Source organism: Oncorhynchus keta, chromosome 28 (genome assembly GCF_023373465.1).
Source record: "Oncorhynchus keta strain PuntledgeMale-10-30-2019 chromosome 28, Oket_V2, whole genome shotgun sequence".
Lineage (NCBI taxonomy): Eukaryota > Metazoa > Chordata > Actinopteri > Salmoniformes > Salmonidae > Oncorhynchus > Oncorhynchus keta.
Window position 1 is genome coordinate 19774898 of NC_068448.1, and position 20325 is coordinate 19795222.

At 43.0% G+C, this 20325-nt stretch overlaps 1 protein-coding gene across 1 annotated transcript in view; it reads right to left on the reverse strand.

Moving 5' to 3' along the window:
- Positions 1–288: 288 nt before the first annotated feature.
- The window catches only part of LOC118360546 (plexin-A2-like), an 80451-nt gene continuing 60414 nt past the window's right edge, over positions 289–20325 (reverse strand). Inside the window, exons 2-3 of the mRNA XM_035739791.2 lie at positions 13728–15090; positions 289–489 (exon numbers count right to left, since the gene is read on the reverse strand). Coding sequence (XP_035595684.2) covers positions 289–489; positions 13728–14954 — 1428 coding nt within the window. The 5' untranslated portion in view covers positions 14955–15090. The remainder of the gene's footprint in view (positions 490–13727; positions 15091–20325) is intronic.

Here is a 20325-nt window from a genome sequence, read left to right on the forward strand (position 1 = left end):
TTGACAGTGTCTGAGGGTCTGAAGACCAGTCAGTGGACAGACTCCTCAGTCTCCAGAGGCCATGGCTTCGACAATGATGAAGTGGCTGGGTTCTCTTTATATGGACCTTGAACTGGGACACCAGAATAGCCAAGCGAGCTGGAGAAGACTGCCCAGAACAGAGTGCGATGGAGAGGAGTCTTCGTTGGCCTATGCTCCCTAAGGTGTGATGGGCTTAAGTACTGTAAGTCAGCATTTTAGAAACAAAAGCAGTGGCTGACGATAACTGCTGGTAACTGACCACAACTGCTAGTAACGGTAACTGACCTTTTTGAGGCGTCCGCTCTTGGTGCCGACAAAAGCCACGCAGTATCCGTTGTAGACGTAGGAGGTGACAGAGGTCATGCGGTCCCGTGTCTCTGTGTAGAGGGTGTGTCCCGTCACCAGCTGAGAGCCGCCAAGGGGCTGGTTGATGTCCAGACCACAGAACGAGTCATCGATGGGCACCGGCTGGAAGAGAGAGAGAAAGGTTAGAGATGGAAAAGAAAGCAAGCTTAGAGATAAATAGAGGTTATAGATGGAGAAAGAGAAGATATAGATGGAGAGATAGAAGTTATAGATGGAGAAAGAGAAGTTATAGATGGAGAGAGGTTATAAATGGAGAGAGGTCATAGATGGAGAAAGAGAAGTTATAGATGGAGAGAGAGAGGTTATAGATGGAGAGAGAGAGATTATAAATGGAGAGAGGTTATAGATGAAGAGATAAGTTAAATATGGAGAGGTTATAGATGGAGAAAGAGAGAAGTTATAGATGGAGAAAGAGAAGTTATAGATGGAGAAAGGTTATAGATGGAGAAAGAGAGGTTATAGATGGAGAGAGAGAAGTTATAGATGGAGAGAGAGAAGTTATAGATGGAGAAAGAGAAGTTATAGATGGAGAAAGAGAAGTTATAGATGGAGAAAGAGGTTATAGATGGAGAAAGAGAAGTTATAGATGGAGAAAGAGGTTATAGATGGAGAAAGAGAGAAGTTATAGATGGAGAAAGAGGTTATAGATGGAGAAAGAGAGAAGTTATAGATGGAGAATTAGGTTATAGATGGAGAAAGAGGTTATAGATGGAGAAAGGGGTTATAGATTGAGAAAGATAAGTTATAGATGGAGAAAGAGAAGTTATAGATGGAGAAAGAGAAGTTATAGATGGAGAAAGAGAAGTTATAGATGGAGAAAGAGAAGTTATAGATGGAGAAAGAGAAGTTATAGATGGAGAAAGAGAAGTTATAGATGGAGAAAGAGAAGTTATAGATGGAGAAACAGTGAAGTTATAGATGGAGAAAGAGAGGTTATAGATGGAGAAAGAAAAGTTATAGATGGAGAAAGAGGTTATAGATTGAGAGAGAAGTATTAGATGGAGAGAGAAGTTATAGATGGAGAAAGAGAAGTTAGATGGAGAGAGAACAGTTATGGATGGAGAAAGAGAGGTTATAGATGAAGAAAGAGGTTATAGATGGAAAGAGAGTAGTTATAGATGGAGAAAGAGGTTATAGATGGAGAAAGAAAAGTTATAGATGGAGAAAGAAAAGTTATAGATGGAGAAAGAGGTTATCGATGGAGAAAGAGAAGTTATATATGGAGAAAGAGAAGTTATAGATGGAGAAAGAGAGAAGTTACAGATGGAGAAAGAGAAGTTATAGATGGAGAAAGAAAAGTTATAGATGGAGAAAGAGAAGTTATAGATGGAGAAAGAAAGTTATAGATGGAGAAAGAGAGGTTATAGATGGAGAAAGAGTTATAGATGGAGAAAGAAAAGTTATAGATGGAGAAAGAGGTTATAGATGGAGAAAGAGAAGTTATATATGGAGAAAGAGAAGTTATAGATGGAGAAAGAGAGAAGTTATAGATGGAGAAAGAGAAGTTATAGATGGAGAAAGAGAAGTTATAGATGGAGAAAGAGAGGTTATAGATGGAGAAAGAGAAGTTATAGATGGAGAAAGAAAAGTTATATATGGAGAAAGAGAAGTTATAGATGGAGAAAGAGTGAAGTTATAGATGGGGAAAGAGAGGTTATAGATGGAGAAAGAGTGAAGTTATAGATGGAGAAAGAGAGGTTATAGATGAAGAGAAGTTATAGATGGAGAAAGATAAGTTATAGATGGAGAAAGAGAGGTTATAGATGGAGAAAGAGTGAAGTTATAGATGGAGAAAGAGAGGTTATAGATGAAGAGAGGTTATAGATGGAGAAAGATAAGTTATAGATGGAGAAAGAGAGGTTATAGATGAAGAGAGGTTATAGATGGAGAAAGAGCGAGAGAGGTTATATATGGAGAAAGAGAAGTTATAGATGGAGAAAGAGTGAAGTTATAGATGGAGAAAGAGAAGTTATAGATGAAGAGAGGTTATAGATGTCGAAAGAGCGAGAGAGGTTATATATGGAGAAAGAGAAGCTATAGATGGAGAAAGAGTGAAGTTATAGATGGAGAAAGATAAGTTATAGATAAATAGAGGTTATAGATGGAGAAAGAGAGGTTATAGATGGAGAAAGAGTGAAGTTATAGATGGAGAAAGAGAGATTATAGATGGAGAAAGAGAAGTTATAGATGGAGAAAGAGTGAAGTTATAGATGGAGAAAGAGAGGTTATAGATGGAGAAAGAGAAGTTATAGATGGAGAAAAAGATTATAGATGGAGAAAGAGAAGTTATAGATGGAGAAAGAGAAGTTATAGATGGAGAAAGAGTGAAGTTATAGATGGAGAAAGAGAGGTTATAGATGGAGAAAGAGTGAAGTTATAGATGGAGAAAGAGTGAAGTTATAGATGGAGAAAGAGTGAAGAGAGGTTATAGATGGAGAAAGAGAGGTTATAGATGGAGAAAGAGTGAAGTTATAGATGGAGAAAGAGAGGTTATAGATGGAGAAAGAGAAGTTATAGATGGAGAAAGAGAAGTTATAGATGGAGAAAGAGTGAAGTTATAGATGGAGAAAGAGAAGTTATAGATGGAGAAAGAGAGAAGTTATAGATGGAGAAAGAGTGAAGTTATAGATGGAGAAAGAGACATTATAGATGGAGAAAGAAAAGTTCAAGATGGAGAAAGAGTGAAGTTATAGATGGAGAAAGAGAGGTTATAGATGGAGAAAGAGAGGTTATAGATGAAGAGAGGTTATAGATGGAGAAAGAGCGAGAGAGGTTATATATGGAGAAAGAGAAGCTATAGATGGAGAAAGAGTGAAGTTATAGATGGAGAAAGAGAAGTTATAGATAAATAGAGGTTATAGATGGAGAAAGAGAGGTTATAGATGGAGAAAGAGAGGTTATAGATGAAGAGAGGTTATAGATGGAGAAAAAGAGAGAGGTTATAGATGGAGAAAGAGAGATTATAGATGGAGAGAGAGAGGTTACAGATGGAGAGGAGAGATTATAGATGAAGAGGTTATAGATGGAGAAAAGGAGTGATTATAGATGGAGAAAGAGAGAGGGTATTGACGGAGAAAGAGAGGGTATAGATGGGGAGAGAGGTTATAGATGGAGAGAGAAAGGTTATAGAGGGAGAAAGAGTGAAGTTATAGATGGAGAAAGAGAGGTTATAGATGGAGAAAGAGAAGTTATAGATGGAGAAAGAGAGAAGTTATAGATGGAGAAAGAGAAGTTATAGATGGAGAAAGAGTGAAGTTATAGATGGAGAAAGAGTGAAGTTATAGATGGAGAAAGAGAAGTTATAGATGGAGAAAGAGAAGTTATAGATGGAGAAAGAGAGGTTATAGATGAAGAGAGGTTATAGATGGAGAAAGAGCGAGAGAGGTTATATATGGAGAAAGAGAAGCTATAGATGGAGAAAGAGTGAAGTTATAGATGGAGAAAGAGAAGTTATAGATAAATAGAGGTTATAGATGGAGAAAGAGAGGTTATAGATGGAGAAAGAGAGGTTATAGATGAAGAGAGGTTATAGATGGAGAAAGAGCGAGAGAGGTTATAGATGGAGAAAGAGAGATTATAGATGGAGAGAGAGAGGTTACAGATGGAGAGAGAGAGATTATAGATGAAGAGGTTATAGATGGAGAAAAGGAGTGATTATAGATGGAGAAAGAGAGAGGGTATTGACGGAGAAAGAGAGGGTATAGATGGGGAGAGAGGTTATAGATGGAGAGAGAAAGGTTATAGAGGGAGAAAGAGTGAAGTTATAGATGGAGAAAGAGAGGTTATAGATGGAGAAAGAGAAGTTATAGATGGAGAAAGAGAGAAGTTATAGATGGAGAAAGAGAAGTTATAGATGGAGAAAGAAAAGTTATAGATGGAGAAAGAGTGAAGTTATAGATGGAGAAAGAGTGAAGTTATAGATGGAGAAAGAGAGGTTATAGATGGAGAAAGAGAAGTTATAGATGGAGAAAGAGAGAAGTTATAGATGGAGAAAGAGAAGTTATAGATGGAGAAAGAAAAGTTATAGATGGAGAAAGAGTGAAGTTATAGATGGAGAAAGAGAGTTTATAGATGGAGAAAGAGAGTTTATAGATGAAGAGAGGTTATAGATGGAGAAAGAGAAGTTATAGATGGAGAAAGAGAGGTTATAGATGAAGAGAGGTTATAGATGGAGAAAGAGCGAGAGAGGTTATATATGGAGAAAGAGAAGTTATAGATGGAGAAAGAGTGAAGTTATAGATGGAGAAAGAGTGAAGTTATAGATGAAGAGAGGTTATAGATGGAGAAAGAGCGAGAGAGGTTATATATGGAGAAAGAGAAGCTATAGATGGAGAAAGAGTGAAGTTATAGATGGAGAAAGAGAAGTTATAGATAAATAGAGGTTATATATGGAGAAAGAGAGGTTATAGATGGAGAAAGAGAGGTTATAGATGAAGAGAGGTTATAGATGGAGAAAGAACGAGAGGTTATAGATGGAGAAAGAGAGATTATAGATGGAGAGAGAGAGGTTATAGATGGAGAGAGAGAGGTTACAGATGGAGAGAGAGAGATTATAGATGAAGAGGTTATAGATGGAGAAAAGGAGTGATTATATATGGAGAAAGAGAGAGGGTATTGACGGAGAAAGAGAGGGTATAGATGGGGAGAGAGGTTATAGATGGAGAGAGAAAGGTTATAGAGGGAGAAAGAGTGAAGTTATAGATGGAGAAAGAGTTATAGATAAATAGAGGTTATATATGGAGAAAGAGAGGTTATAGATGGAGAAAGAGAGGTTATATATGGAGAAAGAGAAGCTATAGATGGAGAAAGAGTGAAGTTATAGATGGAGAAAGAGAAGTTATAGATAAATAGAGGTTATATATGGAGAAAGAGAGGTTATAGATGGAGAAAGAGAGGTTATAGATGAAGAGAGGTTATAGATGGAGAAAGAAGAGAGGTTATAGATGGAGAAAGAGAGATTATAGATGGAGAGAGAGAGGTTACAGATGGAGAGAGAGAGATTATAGATGAAGAGGTTATAGATGGAGAAAAGGAGTGATTATATATGGAGAAAGAGAGAGGGTATTGACGGAGAAAGAGAGGGTATAGATGGGGAGAGAGGTTATAGATGGAGAGAGAAAGGTTATAGAGGGAGAAAGAGAGAGAGCAGGAGATGGGGGAAGAAAGAGGGAGAGAGACAGAACGAGACACAGTGGATCCTAGTGCATCCTTCTCCCTGGCTGCCAGATGTACATTTTGCTGTCTTTCTGTTCCACTTGGTAGACATGTCTTTGCTGTGCTTGAACGAGCCCCACCTTGCACTCACCCTGCCTCATTACACAGGGATATGATCACATCAGGGCAGGAGGAGGAGAGTCTGCTTACTAAGTATGGCTTCTACCATACAGAGCTTCTCTACACTGCAGGAAAACATACACAGTTATTGATGTAATGGACAGTGAAATAACTAGAGAATCAGGCTGGAGGACTGCTCACTCGAAGAGAAAAATTACCTGCCAAAATGTCTGATAAAATCTCCTCCTCAACAGAAATCTAAACTATGCAGAATCACGACGGTGTCGTCAGACTCATTTAAACTGTCCTTCATTTGGTTGGGAATGGAGATCCACATCAAATCACATCAGAGGAGGGAGGGGCTGGGATGTGTCTATGGTGGTGACCAAGGCCACAGTGTGCGTGGCAGGGTTTCCACTAGTTACCACAGCTACAGTTGGAAGTCGGAAGTTTACATACACCTTAACCAAATACATTTAAACTCAGTTTTTCACAATTCCTGACATTTAATCAGAGTAAAAAAAATCCCTGTTTTAGGTCAGTTAGGAACACCACTTCATTTTCAGAATGTGAAATGTCAGAATAATAATAGAGAGAATGATTTATTTCAGCTTTTCGTTTCCAGTGGGTCAGAAGTTTACATAAACTCAATTAGTATTTGGTAGAATTGCCTTTAAAATGTTTAACTTGGGTAAAACATTTTGGGTAGGCTTCCACAAGCTTCTCACAATAAATTGGGTGAATTTTGGCCCATTCCTCCCAACAGAGCTGGTGTAACTGAGTCAGGTTTGTAGGCTTCCTTGCTCACACACGCCTTTTCAGTTCTGCCCAGAAATGTTCTATAGGATTGAGGTCAGGGCTTTGTGATGGCCACTCCTATACCTTGACTTTGTTGATATTATTATTATTATATTACTTTGTTGTCCTTGTCCAACTTTGGAAGTATGCTTAGGGTCATTGTCCATTTGGAAGACCCATTTGCGACCAAGCTTTAACTTACTGACTGATGTCTTGAGATGTTTCCCTGCCTCATGATGCCATCTATTTTGTGAAGTGCACCAGTCCCTCCTGCAGCAAAGCACCCCAACAACATGATGCTGCCACCCCCGTGCTTCATGGTTGGGATGGTGTTCTTCGGCTTGCAAGCCTCCCCCTTTTCCTCCGAACATAACGATGGTCATTATGGCCAAACATTTCTAGTTTTGTTTCATCAGACGAGAGGACATTTCTCCTAAAAGTACGATCTTTATCCCCATGTGCATTTGTAAATTGTAGTCTGGCTTTTTTATGGCGGTTTAGGAGCAGTGGCTTCTTCCTTGCTGAGCAGCCATTCGGGTTGCGTCGATATAGGACTCATTTTACTGTGGATATAGATACTTTTGTACTCGTTTCCTCTGGCATCTTCACAAGGTCCTTTGCTGTTGTTCTGGGATTGATTTGCAGTTTTCGCACCAAAGTACATTCATCTCTAGGAGACAGAATGTGTCTCCTTCCTGAGCGGTATGATGGCTGCGTGGCCCCATGGTGTTTATACTTGCGTACTATTGTTTCTACAGATGAGCGTGGTACCTTCAGACGTTTGGAAATTGCTCCCAAGGAGGAACCAGACTTGTGGAGGTCTCCAGTTTTTTTCTGAGGTCTTGGCTGATTTCTTTTGATTTTCCCATGATGTCAAGCAAAGAGGCACCGAGTTTGAAGGTAGGCCTTGAAATACATCCACAGGTACACCTCCAATTGACTCAAAATATGTCAATTAGCCTATCAGAAGCTTCTAAAGCCATGACATAATTTTCTGTAATTTTCCAAGCTGTTTAAAGGCATAGTCAACTTAGTGTTTGAAAATGTATGACCCACTGGAATTGTGACACAGTGAATTATAAGTGAAATAATCCGTCTGTAAACAATTGTTGAAAAAATGCCTTGTGTCATGCACAAAGTAGATGTCCTAACCGACTTGCCAAAACGAAAGTTTGTTAACAAGAAATGTGTGGAGTGGTTGAAAAACAAGTTTTTATGACTCCAACCTAAATGTATGTAAACTTCCGACTTCAACTGTATATCCTAAAAATGTATGAAAACAAAATGTGCTTTTTAAGTTAAGCCTAGGGCTAAGGCTAGGGTTAGGGTCAAGGTTAGGGTTAAGGTTATGTATGGTTAAGGTTAGGGTTAAGGTTAAGGCTAGGGTTAAGGCTAGGGTTAAGGTTAGGGATAAGGCTAGGGTTAAGGCTAGGGCTAAGGGTTAAGGCTAAGGCTAGGGATAAGGATAGGGTTACGGTTTGGGTTAAGGCTAGGGTTAAGGTTTGGGTTAGGGTTAAGGCTTGGGTTAAAGCTTGGGTTAAGGTTAGGGATAAGGCTAGGGTTAAGGTTAGGGATAAGGCTAGGGTTAAGGTTAGGGATAAGGCTAGGGTTAAGGTTAGGGACAAGGCTAGGGTTAAGGCTAGGGCTAAGGCTAGGGTTAAGGCTAAGGGTTAAGGATAGGGTTAAGGTTTGGGTTAAGGTTAGGGTTAAAGTTAGGGTTAAGGGTTGGGTTAAGGCTAGGGTTAAGTCTAAGGTTAGGGTTAAGGTTAGGGCTAAGGCTTGGGTTAAGGTTAGGGTTAAGTTTAAGGTTAGGGTTAAGGTTAGGGCTAAGGCTTGGGTTAAGGTTAGGGTTAAGAGTTAGGTTAAGGCTAGGGTTAAGTGTAAGGTTAGGGTTAAGGTTAGGGCTAAGGCTTGGGTTAAGGTTAGGGCTAAGGCTTGGGTTAAGGTTAGGGATAAGGCTAGGGTTAAGGTTAGGGATAAGGCTAGGGTTAAGGTTAGGGACAAGGCTAGGGTTAAGGCTAGGGCTAAGGCTAGGGTTAAGGATAGGGTTAAGGTTTGGGTTAAGGTTAGGGTTAAAGTTAGGGTTAAGGGTTGGGTTAAGGCTAGGGTTAAGTCTAAGGTTAGGGTTAAGGTTAGGACTAAGGCTTGGGTTAAGGTTAGGGTTAAGAGTTGGGTTAAGGCTAGGGTTAAGTGTAAGGTTAGGGTTAAGGTTAGGGCTAACGCTTGGGTTAAGGTTAGGGTTAAGTTTAAGGTTAGGGTTAAGGTTAGGACTAAGGCTTGGGTTAAGGTTAGGGTTAAGAGTTGGGTTAAGGCTAGGGTTAAGTGTAAGGTTAGGGTTAAGGTTAGGGCTAAGGCTTGGGTTAAGGTTAGGGCTAAGGCTTGGGTTAAGGTCAGGGTTAAGGGTTGGGTTAAGGCAGGGTTAAGTCTAAGGTTAGGGTTAAGAGTTAGGGTTAAGGCTCGGGTTAAGGTTAGGGTTAAGTCTAAGGCTTGGGTTAAGGTTAGGGTTAAGTCTAAGGCTTGGGTTAAGGTTAGGGTTAAGTTTAAGGTTAGGGTTAAGGTTAGGGTTAAGTCTAAGGCTTGGGTTAAGTTTAGGGTTAAGTCTAAGGCTTGGGTTAAGGTTAGGGATAAGTTTAAGGTTAGGGTTAAGGTTAGGGTTAAGGTTAGGGTTAAGTCTAAGGCTTGGGTTAAGTTTAGGGTTAAGTCTAAGGCTTGGGTTAAGGTTAGGGTTAAGTTTAAGGGTTTGGTGTAACACTATCTCCCTCGCGATGCTACACAACAGCACACCACGCTACACTCGTAAAGCCTCGTAAAGCGTAAAGCCATAAGCGGAGTGAAAAGAGATAATGCTGTCGGGCATAAAAGCTTCAGCCTTGTAGACTCGCACCCTCAGCCACCCTATCCTTGTGGAACAAACATCATCTCCCTTTCTTCACAGCTCTCAAAAGAGCATGGATGGAGAAAGTGGGCCCACTCCACGGTCATATGAAAGCTAAGCAGGAGACAGGCAGCTATATGCCGGTGTTTAGCAATATTTATGTCTGTTACTCGGTGAAGGTACAACATGTCTGAAATGATTTGAGCTGGTTTATGTTTCAGCGTGCAGAGACCCTATCTGGGGATCTGTGTCTGTCACAGACAGAGAGAAGCAGTCTGAATCAGATGAGAGATCTATAGTTGGAGCTATAAAAGAGCCTGAGAAACAGACCTCAGACACTTTAACTTATCAATAAAATTACTCCCTCAGACTCAAACCAATGTCATGTGCATCAGTTCCTGTAGTCTAGACTCTGAGTACGGGATTCAGAGCATTTGGTTCTGATTCTAAATTGTTTAGATGATGTATGCTTAGTAGGCTTGGCTGGAAACCTAAATCCCTTTGCATCTTATGTGGTCGTGTTTTCCAAAAGCACTTTCCTATGGGTTTTGAGGGTTTCTTGTTTATGGTTTCTACTACCAATAAATGTTGGAGATGGAGATCTGGAGTCAGTAGATTTCACTGTGGGATGTATGTAATGCTAACAACATGGATTATCATTGTCAGAGTCCATAAATACAATACACCAATGACTGGTGGCATTTTAATCCATATTGAACCAATCACAGCAGGTAAAATGGACAGGGGGGTATATCCACTTGTGAAATTCAGAACTGTTCAGGCTTGTCAACTTTTATGGTGATATTAAAAAATACAAGATGATGTCTCAAATTCAAACCATTTTGATGGAAAAGTGAAGGCTACATACACTCCCTATAATTGACATAGATAAACTTCCTAAAGAATAATCGAAATGTGGATACTGAGGCGAAGTGTCTGATTAGCCATTCACACGGTCCCCCTCGACCCCCTGACCTCTCATTCCCATGACAACACTATGGGTAGCCATCGCTAGGTAACAAGGATGTGGACACGGGTTCAGTTCCCTCTCAGGAGACCTACAGAGGGCTCAATCAATAGTAGCTCCTCTTTAAACACAAATGCTCTGGAGCAGGTTTTCCCAAACCTGGGGGGGACCTCCTGCTCTGGGGGAGGGTTGAGTTACTAGTAATTAGCAGAAAGGCCCATCAGAGTGTGGTTCCTCTACATACACAGGAAGGCAGTCATCAGGGTTTGGAGTGACTGTGTGCCTCCTGACAGTACAGACCAAGTCTAACCTCCATGTAATGGATTTTCAATACACTTTAGCTATGTTTACATGGGTATATTTTGTGGTATAGAACTAGTTCATTTAGAAGATTGCTTTTTCTTCTTTAGAAAAGCAGCTGGTCACAACCTCTGCCTCGAGTACAAAAGCATTTACTCTCCTTGAGGGAGATTGAAAGAAAACACAGTCAAGGTTAGCATTCCAGAGGACATGTCCCGCTGTTGGGGTGTAATGTGGACGGGCTTTCAGAGTTCTTCATCTGTGGACATCTATGTGCATCATCCATTAAACACTTTGGATTTATTGACCAGTCCTCAACAGACAGCAGGAAAGAGTCTCTACGTTCCTACATTTCCTGATCTGCTGGGCTAGCCGCTAGACATGTGTTTCCTTGGCTAGTAGAGAATAGAGAAGGGAGGGTACTATGGAATGTGGCTGGGAGTACTTGAGGAACATTCTAATGAGGGCTGAAAAAGAATGGAGAGAATGGTGTAGGGGGTCTGGGTAGTGATGATGGTCCCACTGGGGGCTGATGGGGGATTCTCCTGGGGACTAAAAGAGAGGCCATACATCTGAACTTACTTCCATGGTTAAAGAGAATGCCTCCATACCACCTCTCTTTCTCCCTCTCTCTCTTTCCATCTTTCCCACTCTCTCTCTCTCTCTCCCTCTCAATTAAATTAAATTAAATTCACGGGGCTTTATTGGCATTCGAAACATATGTTAACATTGCCAAAGCAAATTAAATGAATTAAAAAAGTGAAATAAACAAAAATGAACAGTAAACATTACACTCACACAAGTTCCTAAAGTATAAAGACATTTCAAATGTCATATTATATCTATATACAGCGTTGTAACGATGTGCAAATAGTTAAAGTACACAAGGGAAAATAAATAAACATCAATATGGGTTGTATTGACAATGGTGTTTGTTCTTCACTGGTTGCCCTTTTCTTGTGGCAACAGGTCACACATCTTGCTGCCTTGATGGCACACTGTCATATTTCACCCAGTAGATATGGGAGTTGATCAAAATTTTATAAAAAATTGTTTTTTGAATTCTTTGTGTAATCTGAGAGAAATATGGAGAAATGTGGCTTTGTTATGGAAGGTTTGGGAATCGCTTCCTTTTAGGTGGTTGTAGAATTGAATGGCTCTTTTCTGGATTTTGATTATTAGCAGGTATCGGCCTAATTCTGCTCTGCATGCATTATTTGGTGTTTTACGTTGTACACAGAGTGTTTGTCCCATTTGGTAAATTCTTGGTTGGTGAGCAGACCCCAGCTCACAACCATAAAGGGTTTTCTCTCTCTCTCTGTCTCTCTCTGTTGCTAATGAAACCAAACAGCGCAGGCCCCCGATAACGTCTCCCTCCGCCTGACAATCACCTCTGACATTGCACTAATGGGGAATTTAGTGATGTTAATATAAGCAGTCAATAGAGTGGCCCGGGGGACGAGCACAAAGGCAACCACACACTTCTGATCTCAACGGGTATATCATCAATACGTAAAAAATATATAATCCTATTCATACCCTGAACCCCCCCCCTGGCCCGCACATACACTATATACAGGCACCAACACACAGACGTACATAGACAGAAAGACGACACACACACAGACACACACACACTTTTAAAAAAGACTTGAAGGCAATGCCACCCTATAGCCCATTGCACACTCATATGCATTACATGTCGTAGAGACTATGCACTTAATTCATATTAGCAAAAAGAACAAAGCCATAAAGGAGCAGCCAGGACAGATGCCTCATGGGACTGAATTCAAATAAAGAAACGTAAGAAGATGCTACAGCAGATATATGGCCTGGTGTTACAGAACGCTTATGGTTTCAGAGAGGGGGGTGTGGGATCTAGCTGCTGGTAACACTACCATGAGCTGAGCTCACCTGCCCTCTTTCTTTCTCTCGCTCTCATTTGTTCCCCCCCCCTCCCTCCCCCATCTACGAGGGCAGAGTGTTTATTTGGATTGCGCTAGAGGAGAATATTATCACTTTGATGGTTGCCAAGGAAAATAAATCCCCACATTCATTTGTGAACATTTTCTCTGTCATTCAGAGTCTTAAATGTTCCTGTTCTGCTCCCCCCTATTGGAGCTGCAAAACAATTAGGCCTAATTACATGTAGTGTGAGAATGATTTGATAACAGAAAGTGTTGTACCCCTGCAAAGTACAGATGTAGAATCTTAATTTCAGACAGTTTGCTAGAGCAGGAAAATAATCTTGCAGAAACAGGAAATGTGAATTATAATTTGGATTATAATTTTTGTAAGGGTTGATAGATTTTTCTAAAGGGAAAAGTAAGTCTGAAACGTCAAAAACTTGTGGAAATTACAAACTTCAGAAGCCTTTTTAAACCTCAAATACACTACAAGTTGTAAATGCCGTGCATTGCAGCAAAAGTATCGTGCAAACTAAGATCCTACATCTGTAGAGCAGTCAAAGGTAGTTATCTTGATTGCTGTGTGTTACTATTATGAGTGTGTGCATTCACCATAGTTCCTCTCAGTCTCAGACACAACCCTGTGGTTTCTAGGGTCATTGATGAGCTGTGGTTGCTGCCCTGTTGATTAATGTCTAGAGGAAACATTAGAGCTGACATTCCACTCCTTGTACTCCGTGTCATATGCCAAACATGGAGTGGGAAGGAGTGGAATGTCAGCACAAACAGACTGTTACCCAGGTTATTAGAGCTGAGCTGAGAGCATTCCTCTGGCTTTATACAACCAACTGAGGCTGATGTGAACTCTCTGTGGAAGAGAGCTGCCTGCTTCACATAACCTTTTTGTTAGTGAAAACAGGGGTGTGGATGGACAACAAAACGGAATAATGATGACAGGTTTGTGTAAGACGAGTCTAGCTTTTGAACATTTGTTGAGAATGTAAAAGGTTGCACTGTCATTGTTCTCTGTAGAAATGGTAACTATAGACCATGACACTAGTGAGCCATAATGGACATTGGGGTATGATTACAGAGAGAGAACTGTGAAGTATGCACAGTATGTTCCTCTGTAGTTCTGGAACCTTTGTCTGGGCCTTTTATTCTGTCAAGGCCAGTGTGTGTATGTGTGTGTGTGTGTGTGTGTCCTCTGTAAACTCACCGCTTTAGTGCACTGCACGTCTTTTCCCAGCAGCCAGTTGAGCTCCAGGTTGCCCTCTCCCTGGTAGCAGGACTGCAGGCGCTCCTTGATACGGGCGTTGATGTCCTTGATGGTGAACACGCAGAGCGCCGAGTCATCTGGTGGCCGGTGGTACTGCTTCTGGCCCTTGGAGAATACGGTGAAGAGCACGTCGTCCGTGGTGCTGATGTTGAGCGAGGCGGCCAGCACACGGCCCGGCTTGGCCAGGTAGGCGGCCTGCAGGAGACGATACTCCACACCGTTCCTCACGCAGCCCACGGGTAAGGAGACGTACGAGTGGAACTTGTGGTCGTCCTTGCAGAGGCGGACGATGCGCGAGGTGTAGAAGAGGTCGTTGGAGGATCCACCCGATGACATGCTGTTCTCCGGCGTCTCAGGCTGGACGGTCAGGAAGTAGACGAAGGAGCCGCTGGCGAAGCCATACACGTAGTAGATGTCGAAGTGGGACACCAGCGCCAGCGTGTCTGACGGGATCTTTATCAGAGATGAGACAAAGTCCGTGTGAAGCTCGTAGTCTAGCATGGCCGAGGACTCTGGGTCGCGGGGGAGCTGACGACTGGAGATGGTGGGGAAGTAGTCCTGTTTACCATCTACGGCCGTCCCGATGAAGAGAGTCCCATCCTGGCCCTTGGAGGAGGGCACGATGACCCCGTACATAGTTCCTGTCTGGTTGACGCTGGAGAGGTAGTGCTCTTTCTTATGGGACGGCTCCACTAGGATGAAGAGATCATCCAGACGCAGGAGCTTGCAGACTCCCTGGTAGAGACTACCGCAGGCCAGCAGACGATTCTGACTGTAGTCTATGAGGAGCAGTTTGTTGACGTTGTTAGTGGAGGTCAGGGGTTCAGAACAGGGCTGGACGATGAGGGGCGGGTAGCATGCCTTGTTGTCGTCCTCAGGGCCTGTGTCGTGGGACACCATGAGGGTCAGGTTACCAGAGAGCTTGTAGACGCGGTTGACCGCTCCGATGTAGAGCGCCCCCGTTGTCTGGTGGACCGTAAGGTGGTTGAAGGCCCACTCCCGGCGCTCCGGGTGGAAGCTGGTGAAGGTGATCTGGCCTTGGCACACGGTGGCAGCGACAGCTAACAGCCACAGGCCCAGCATGGCCAGCACAGCGCCCCCTCTAGGGCCCGCTGGGGAAGTCCTGCTGCTGCGTCGTGTTACCCGCCGCGACCATCGGCCCTCCATACCTCTAGGGACGCTTGCAGCAAGGCAACAGCAGAGTAAACAGGAGGAGGAATGTGAGGGAAGGAAGCTAGGCTACCTTCCACTTTGTCTTCTCAAAGGTTCGTGCTTGTATCTTTACCAGGGTCTTCACATGTTTCTGAAAGAAAGACAGAAAGAGAGAGGGGGTGAATAAACGAGAGTTAGCACATTGTGACTCACACTCAAATGGGAAGCAGATAAAAGCTAATGGAAAAGTATGTTTATTCAGTAACTGCTGCTTGAGAAGGGGAGGAGTTCACCCTCACCAAGGCGACGATGAGTTAGGGAACAGTGGAATGGAAGCTGACAGAAGACAATGGCAGGAAAAGCCTTTATCGCCACATTCCAGAGGAGTTGCTGGACGGGATAGGTCTGATAGGACAATGAAGGAAAGTGAGCAGGTTACGGGTAACGGAAATTAGAATGACCTGAGTCATAGTTATGCTGCCTGCCTCAGAGGGGCCTTAGAGACATTGGGTTTCTAAGAACAACACAAACCAATGGACTGCCCTGGGTGCCACATTTCACAGATCTCCCCTCCCCATGCGCTGCTATGAGAAGCACCCTTCAGGCTAGTGGTCTATAATCAATAGAGCCACTTATTTAATTCTATAACGACTAATTCTAGATGCCATGGGTAAAACAAATATTTAAAAGTAAGAGGCTATTCAAACAGACATTTCAACAGAGATCTTACGGTCCAAAATATACCAGCAAGAGAAAGACTTACAAGGGTAAAGCACAGCTAAAAACCAAAGTAATGATTAATAAATATACTGGAGCTCATATTATTTTTCCTTAGGGGGCATTAGCATTGCCATGTCATTTCAGTTACACCCCTCTACCCCCCTCTGGTCGGCTGGCACCCTTCCCTATCCATGCTCCTTACTTTTACAGTCTAAATGTAAAAACATCCATAAAGGAAAGTCTGCTATTTATGTAACGATGCTTTCTGGCCCCTCCTTCATGTTATACATCAAGAGAGAGAGAATGTCTATATTCTTTGAAAACTTTTATGAGTGCGATGTTTAGAGTTAATTTCTAATTGTTTATTTCCCTTCCCCTTTGTTTATTGTCTATTCGACTTGCTTTGGCCATGTAAACACATTTCCCATGCCAATAAAGCCCTCTAAATTTAAATTGAAAATGTTTATTTAGAGAGACTCACAGAGGGGAGAGAGAGAAAGTCCCTCTTCACAGTTTTTCCCTAGGAATTAATTATCTGGTTCATGGTAGAGGGGAGTTCTGGATCTTATTACTGGAGCAAAGTGAGAACAAATTGGGAGCCAGAATCACTGCTTGCACCCCTCCTTCCCTACCTTCATCCCTCTCTGCTCTTCAAGGGTTCGGTCTCATTTTGTGGGCAGTGAGCACATAGCCTGTCTTCTCTTGAGAGCCAGGTCTGACTACAGCAGCCTTTCTCAATAGCAAGGCTATGCTCACTGAGTCTGTGCATAGTCAAAGCTTTCCTTAGGTTTGGGTCAGTCACAGTGGTCAGGTATTCTGCCACTGTGTACTCTCTGTTTAGCCACTTGGCTCTGTTGTTTTAATGAATTCTTTCCAATGTGTCAAGTAATTATCTTTTTGTTTTCTCATGATTTGGTTGGGTCTAATTGTGCTGCTGTCCTGGGGCTCTGTGGGGTGTGTTTGTGTTTGCGAACAGAGCCCCAGGACCAGCTTGCTTAGGGGACTCTTCTCCAGGTTCATCTCTCTGTAGGTGATGGCTTTGTTATGGAAGGGTTGAGAATCGCTTCCTTTTAGGTGGTTGTAGAATTTAACGTCTCTTTTCTGGATTTTGATAATTAGCGGGTATCGGCCTAATTCTGCTCTGCATGCATTATTTCGTCTTCTACGTTGTACACAGAGGATATTTTTGGAGAATTATGCATGCAGAGTCTCAATTTGGTGTTTGTCCCATTTTGTGAATTATTGGTTGCTGAGTGGACCCCAGACCTCACAACCATAAAGGGCAATGGGTTCTATAACTGATTCAAGTATTTTTAGCCAGATCCTAATTGGTATGTCAAATTTTATGTTCCTTTTGATGGCATAGAATGCCCTTCTTGCCATGTCTCTCAGATCGTTCACAACTTGGGAAGTTACCTGTGGCACTGATGTTTAGGCCAAGGTATGTATAGTTTTTTGTGTGCTCTAGGGCAACGGTGTCTAGATGGAATTTGTGTTTGTGGTCCTGGCAACTGGACCTTTTTTGGAACACCATTATAGGTTTGGCAGAATCTGTGCAGAATATCTAGGTGCTGCTGTAGGCCCTCCTTGGTTGGTGACAGACCAAGGAGGGTCTCTCTCTCTATCCCCCTCTCTGCCTTTCTCTACCCCTTCCCTGTCCCCCTCTCTCTCTCTCTCTCCCTACCTTGCTCAGTCCCTACCTCCTCTCTGCTCTTTAAAATAATAATTTAGCTTTTTACAATCAAATATATATATTATTTATGTAAATGTCATGTTTTAGAAGGGTCCAGACACGTTTTTTCTCCGATGTCCATGTCCTTATATTGGAAATTGAAATAGTGTAATTTCAAAGTTCATCTACAAATCAAGCTGCTTCGCGTATGTAACGGTTCCATTCTCTGTGTAGCCTGCTGCTAGAATGGACAGGAAGGTATCACTCGAGTCGCAACAACATTTAATATAACTTTGAGAGCTTTTTAGTTTTAAAAAGGACATACAGTATTTGGGTTTTTATGGAGCCGTTGTTCATGTTTTTCAGAGCCCCAGTACTGTACAACAAGGATGCCGAAGTGAATCGCTGGTTGGGTCAAGTTTCTCAAAAAAAGAAAAATCACAAAGAAAAGTATCTGGACCCTTCCACAACATGCCATTTACATGGTTGTAAAAAAACTAAATTCTCCTTTAAGGCCTCTGACTGTTTTACCAGGATCAGAATCTATTAATTATTATTCTTCCACAATGTTATTTCTGTTTTAATCCTTTATTCTCCCGCTGACACCATCACATCCTGCAGGGATTCATTATTGGCCCCAGAACATTCATTCCTAAATGAATCAGGACACCATTAGACATGCACAGCTCACACTCCTCTCCCTCTCTTTAATACCACAACCAGCACACTGCTGTGTGCTTTCACCTCTTTTATCAGTATTATTCCATCAGGACCGAACAACACCATGCAGTGAGGGACTAACAAGTGGAAACAATGGCAGCAGTAGCAGCAGCAGTAGCAGAAGCAGTAGCAGAAGCAAAAATACCAGTAGTAGTAGCATAAGTAGAAGCAGTAGCAGCAGCAGTAGCTGAAGTAGAAGAAGTAGCAGTAGCAGCATAAGTAGCAGAAGCATAATAAGTAGCAGTAGCAGCAGAGGTAGAACCAGTAGCAGCAGTAGCAGCAGTAGCTGAAGTAGAAGAAGTAGCAGTAGCAGCATAAGTAGCAGAAGCATAATAAGTAGCAGTAGCAGCAGAGGTAGAACCAGTAGCAGCAGTAGCAGCAGCAGTAACTGAAGTAGAAGAAGTAGCAGTAGCAGCATAAGTAGCAGAAGCATAATAAGTAGCAGTAGCAGCAGAGGTAGAACCAGTAGCAGCAGTAGCAGCAGTAGCTGAAGTAGAAGAAGTAGCAGTAGCAGCATAAGTAGCAGAAGCATAATAAGTAGCAGTAGCAGCAGAGGTAGAACCAGTAGCAGCAGTAGCAGCAGCAGTAGCTGAAGTAGAAGAAGTAGCAGTAGCAGCATAAGTAGCAGAAGCATAATAAGTAGCAGTAGCAGCAGAGGTAGAACCAGTAGCAGCAGTAGCAGCAGCAGTAGCTGAAGTAGAAGAAGTAGCAGTAGCAGCATAAGTAGCAGAAGCAGAATAAGTAGCAGCAGAGCTAGAACCAGTAGCAGCAGTAGCAGCAGTAGCTGAAGTAGAAGAAGTAGCAGTAGCAGCAGAGGTAGAACCAGTAGCAGCAGTAGCAGCAGTAGCTGAAGTAGAAGAAGTAGCAGTAGCAGCATAAGTAGCAGAAGCAGAATAAGTAGCAGCAGAGCTAGAACCAGTAGCAGCAGTAGCAGCAGTAGCTGAAGTAGAAGAAGTAGCAGTAGCAGCAGTAGCAGCAGTAGCTGAAGTAGAAGAAGTAGCAGTAGCAGCAGAGGTAGAACCAGTAGCAGCAGTAGCAGTAGCAGTAGCTGAAGTAGAAGAAGTAGCAGTAGCAGCATAAGTAGCAGCAGTAGCAGCAGTAGCAGCAGCAGTAGCAGCAGTAGCAGCAGCAGTAGCAGTAGCAGTAGCAGCAGAGGTAGAACCAGTAGCAGCAGTAGCAGCAGCAGTAGCTGAAGTAGAAGAAGTAGCAGTAGCAGCATAAGTAGAAGCAGTAGCAGCAGTAGCAGCAGCAGTAGCTGAAGTAGAAGAAGTAGCAGTAGCAGCATAAGTAGAAGCAGTAGCAGCAGTAGCAGCAGCAGTAGCTGAAGTAGAAGAAGTAGCAGTAGCAGCATAAGTAGCAGCAGTAGCTGAAGTAGAAGAAGTAGCAGTAGCAGCACAGGTAGAAGCAATAGCAGCAGCAGTAGCTGAAGTAGAAGAAGTAGCAGTAGCAGCATAAGTAGAAGCAGTAGCAGCAGCAGTAGCTGAAGTAGAAGAAGTAGCAGTAGCAGCATAAGTAGCAGCAGTAACAGCAGCAGTAGCAGTAGCTGAAGGATGACGGATCACCACCTCAAGCTGAACCTCGGCAAGACGGAGCTGCTCTTCCTCCCGGGGAAGGACTGCCCGTTCCATGATCTCGCCATCACGGTTGACAACTCCATTGTGTCCTCCTCCCAGAGCGCTAAGAACCTTGGCGTGATCCTGGACAACACCCTGTCGTTCTCAACTAACATCAAGGCGGTGGCCCGTTCCTGTAGGTTCATGCTCTACAACATCCGCAGAGTACGACCCTGCCTCACACAGGAAGCGGCGCAGGTCCTAATCCAGGCACTTGTCATCTCCCGTCTGGACTACTGCAACTCGCTGTTGGCTGGGCTCCCTGCCTGTGCCATTAAACCCCTACAACTCATCCAGAACGCCGCAGCCCGTCTGGTGTTCAACCTTCCCAAGTTCTCTCACGTCACCCCGCTCCTCCGCTCTCTCCACTGGCTTCCAGTTGAAGCTCGCATCTGCTACAAGACCATGGTGCTTGCCTACGGAGCTGTGAGGGGAACAGCACCTCAGTACCTCCAGGCTCTGATCAGGCCCTACACCCAAACAAGGGCACTGCGTTCATCCACCTCTGGCCTGCTCGCCTCCCTACCACTGAGGAAGTACAGTTCCCGCTCAGCCCAGTCAAAACTGTTCGCTGCTCTGGCCCCCCAATGGTGGAACAAACTCCCTCACGACGCCAGGACAGCGGAGTCAATCACCACCTTCCGGAGACACCTGAAACCCC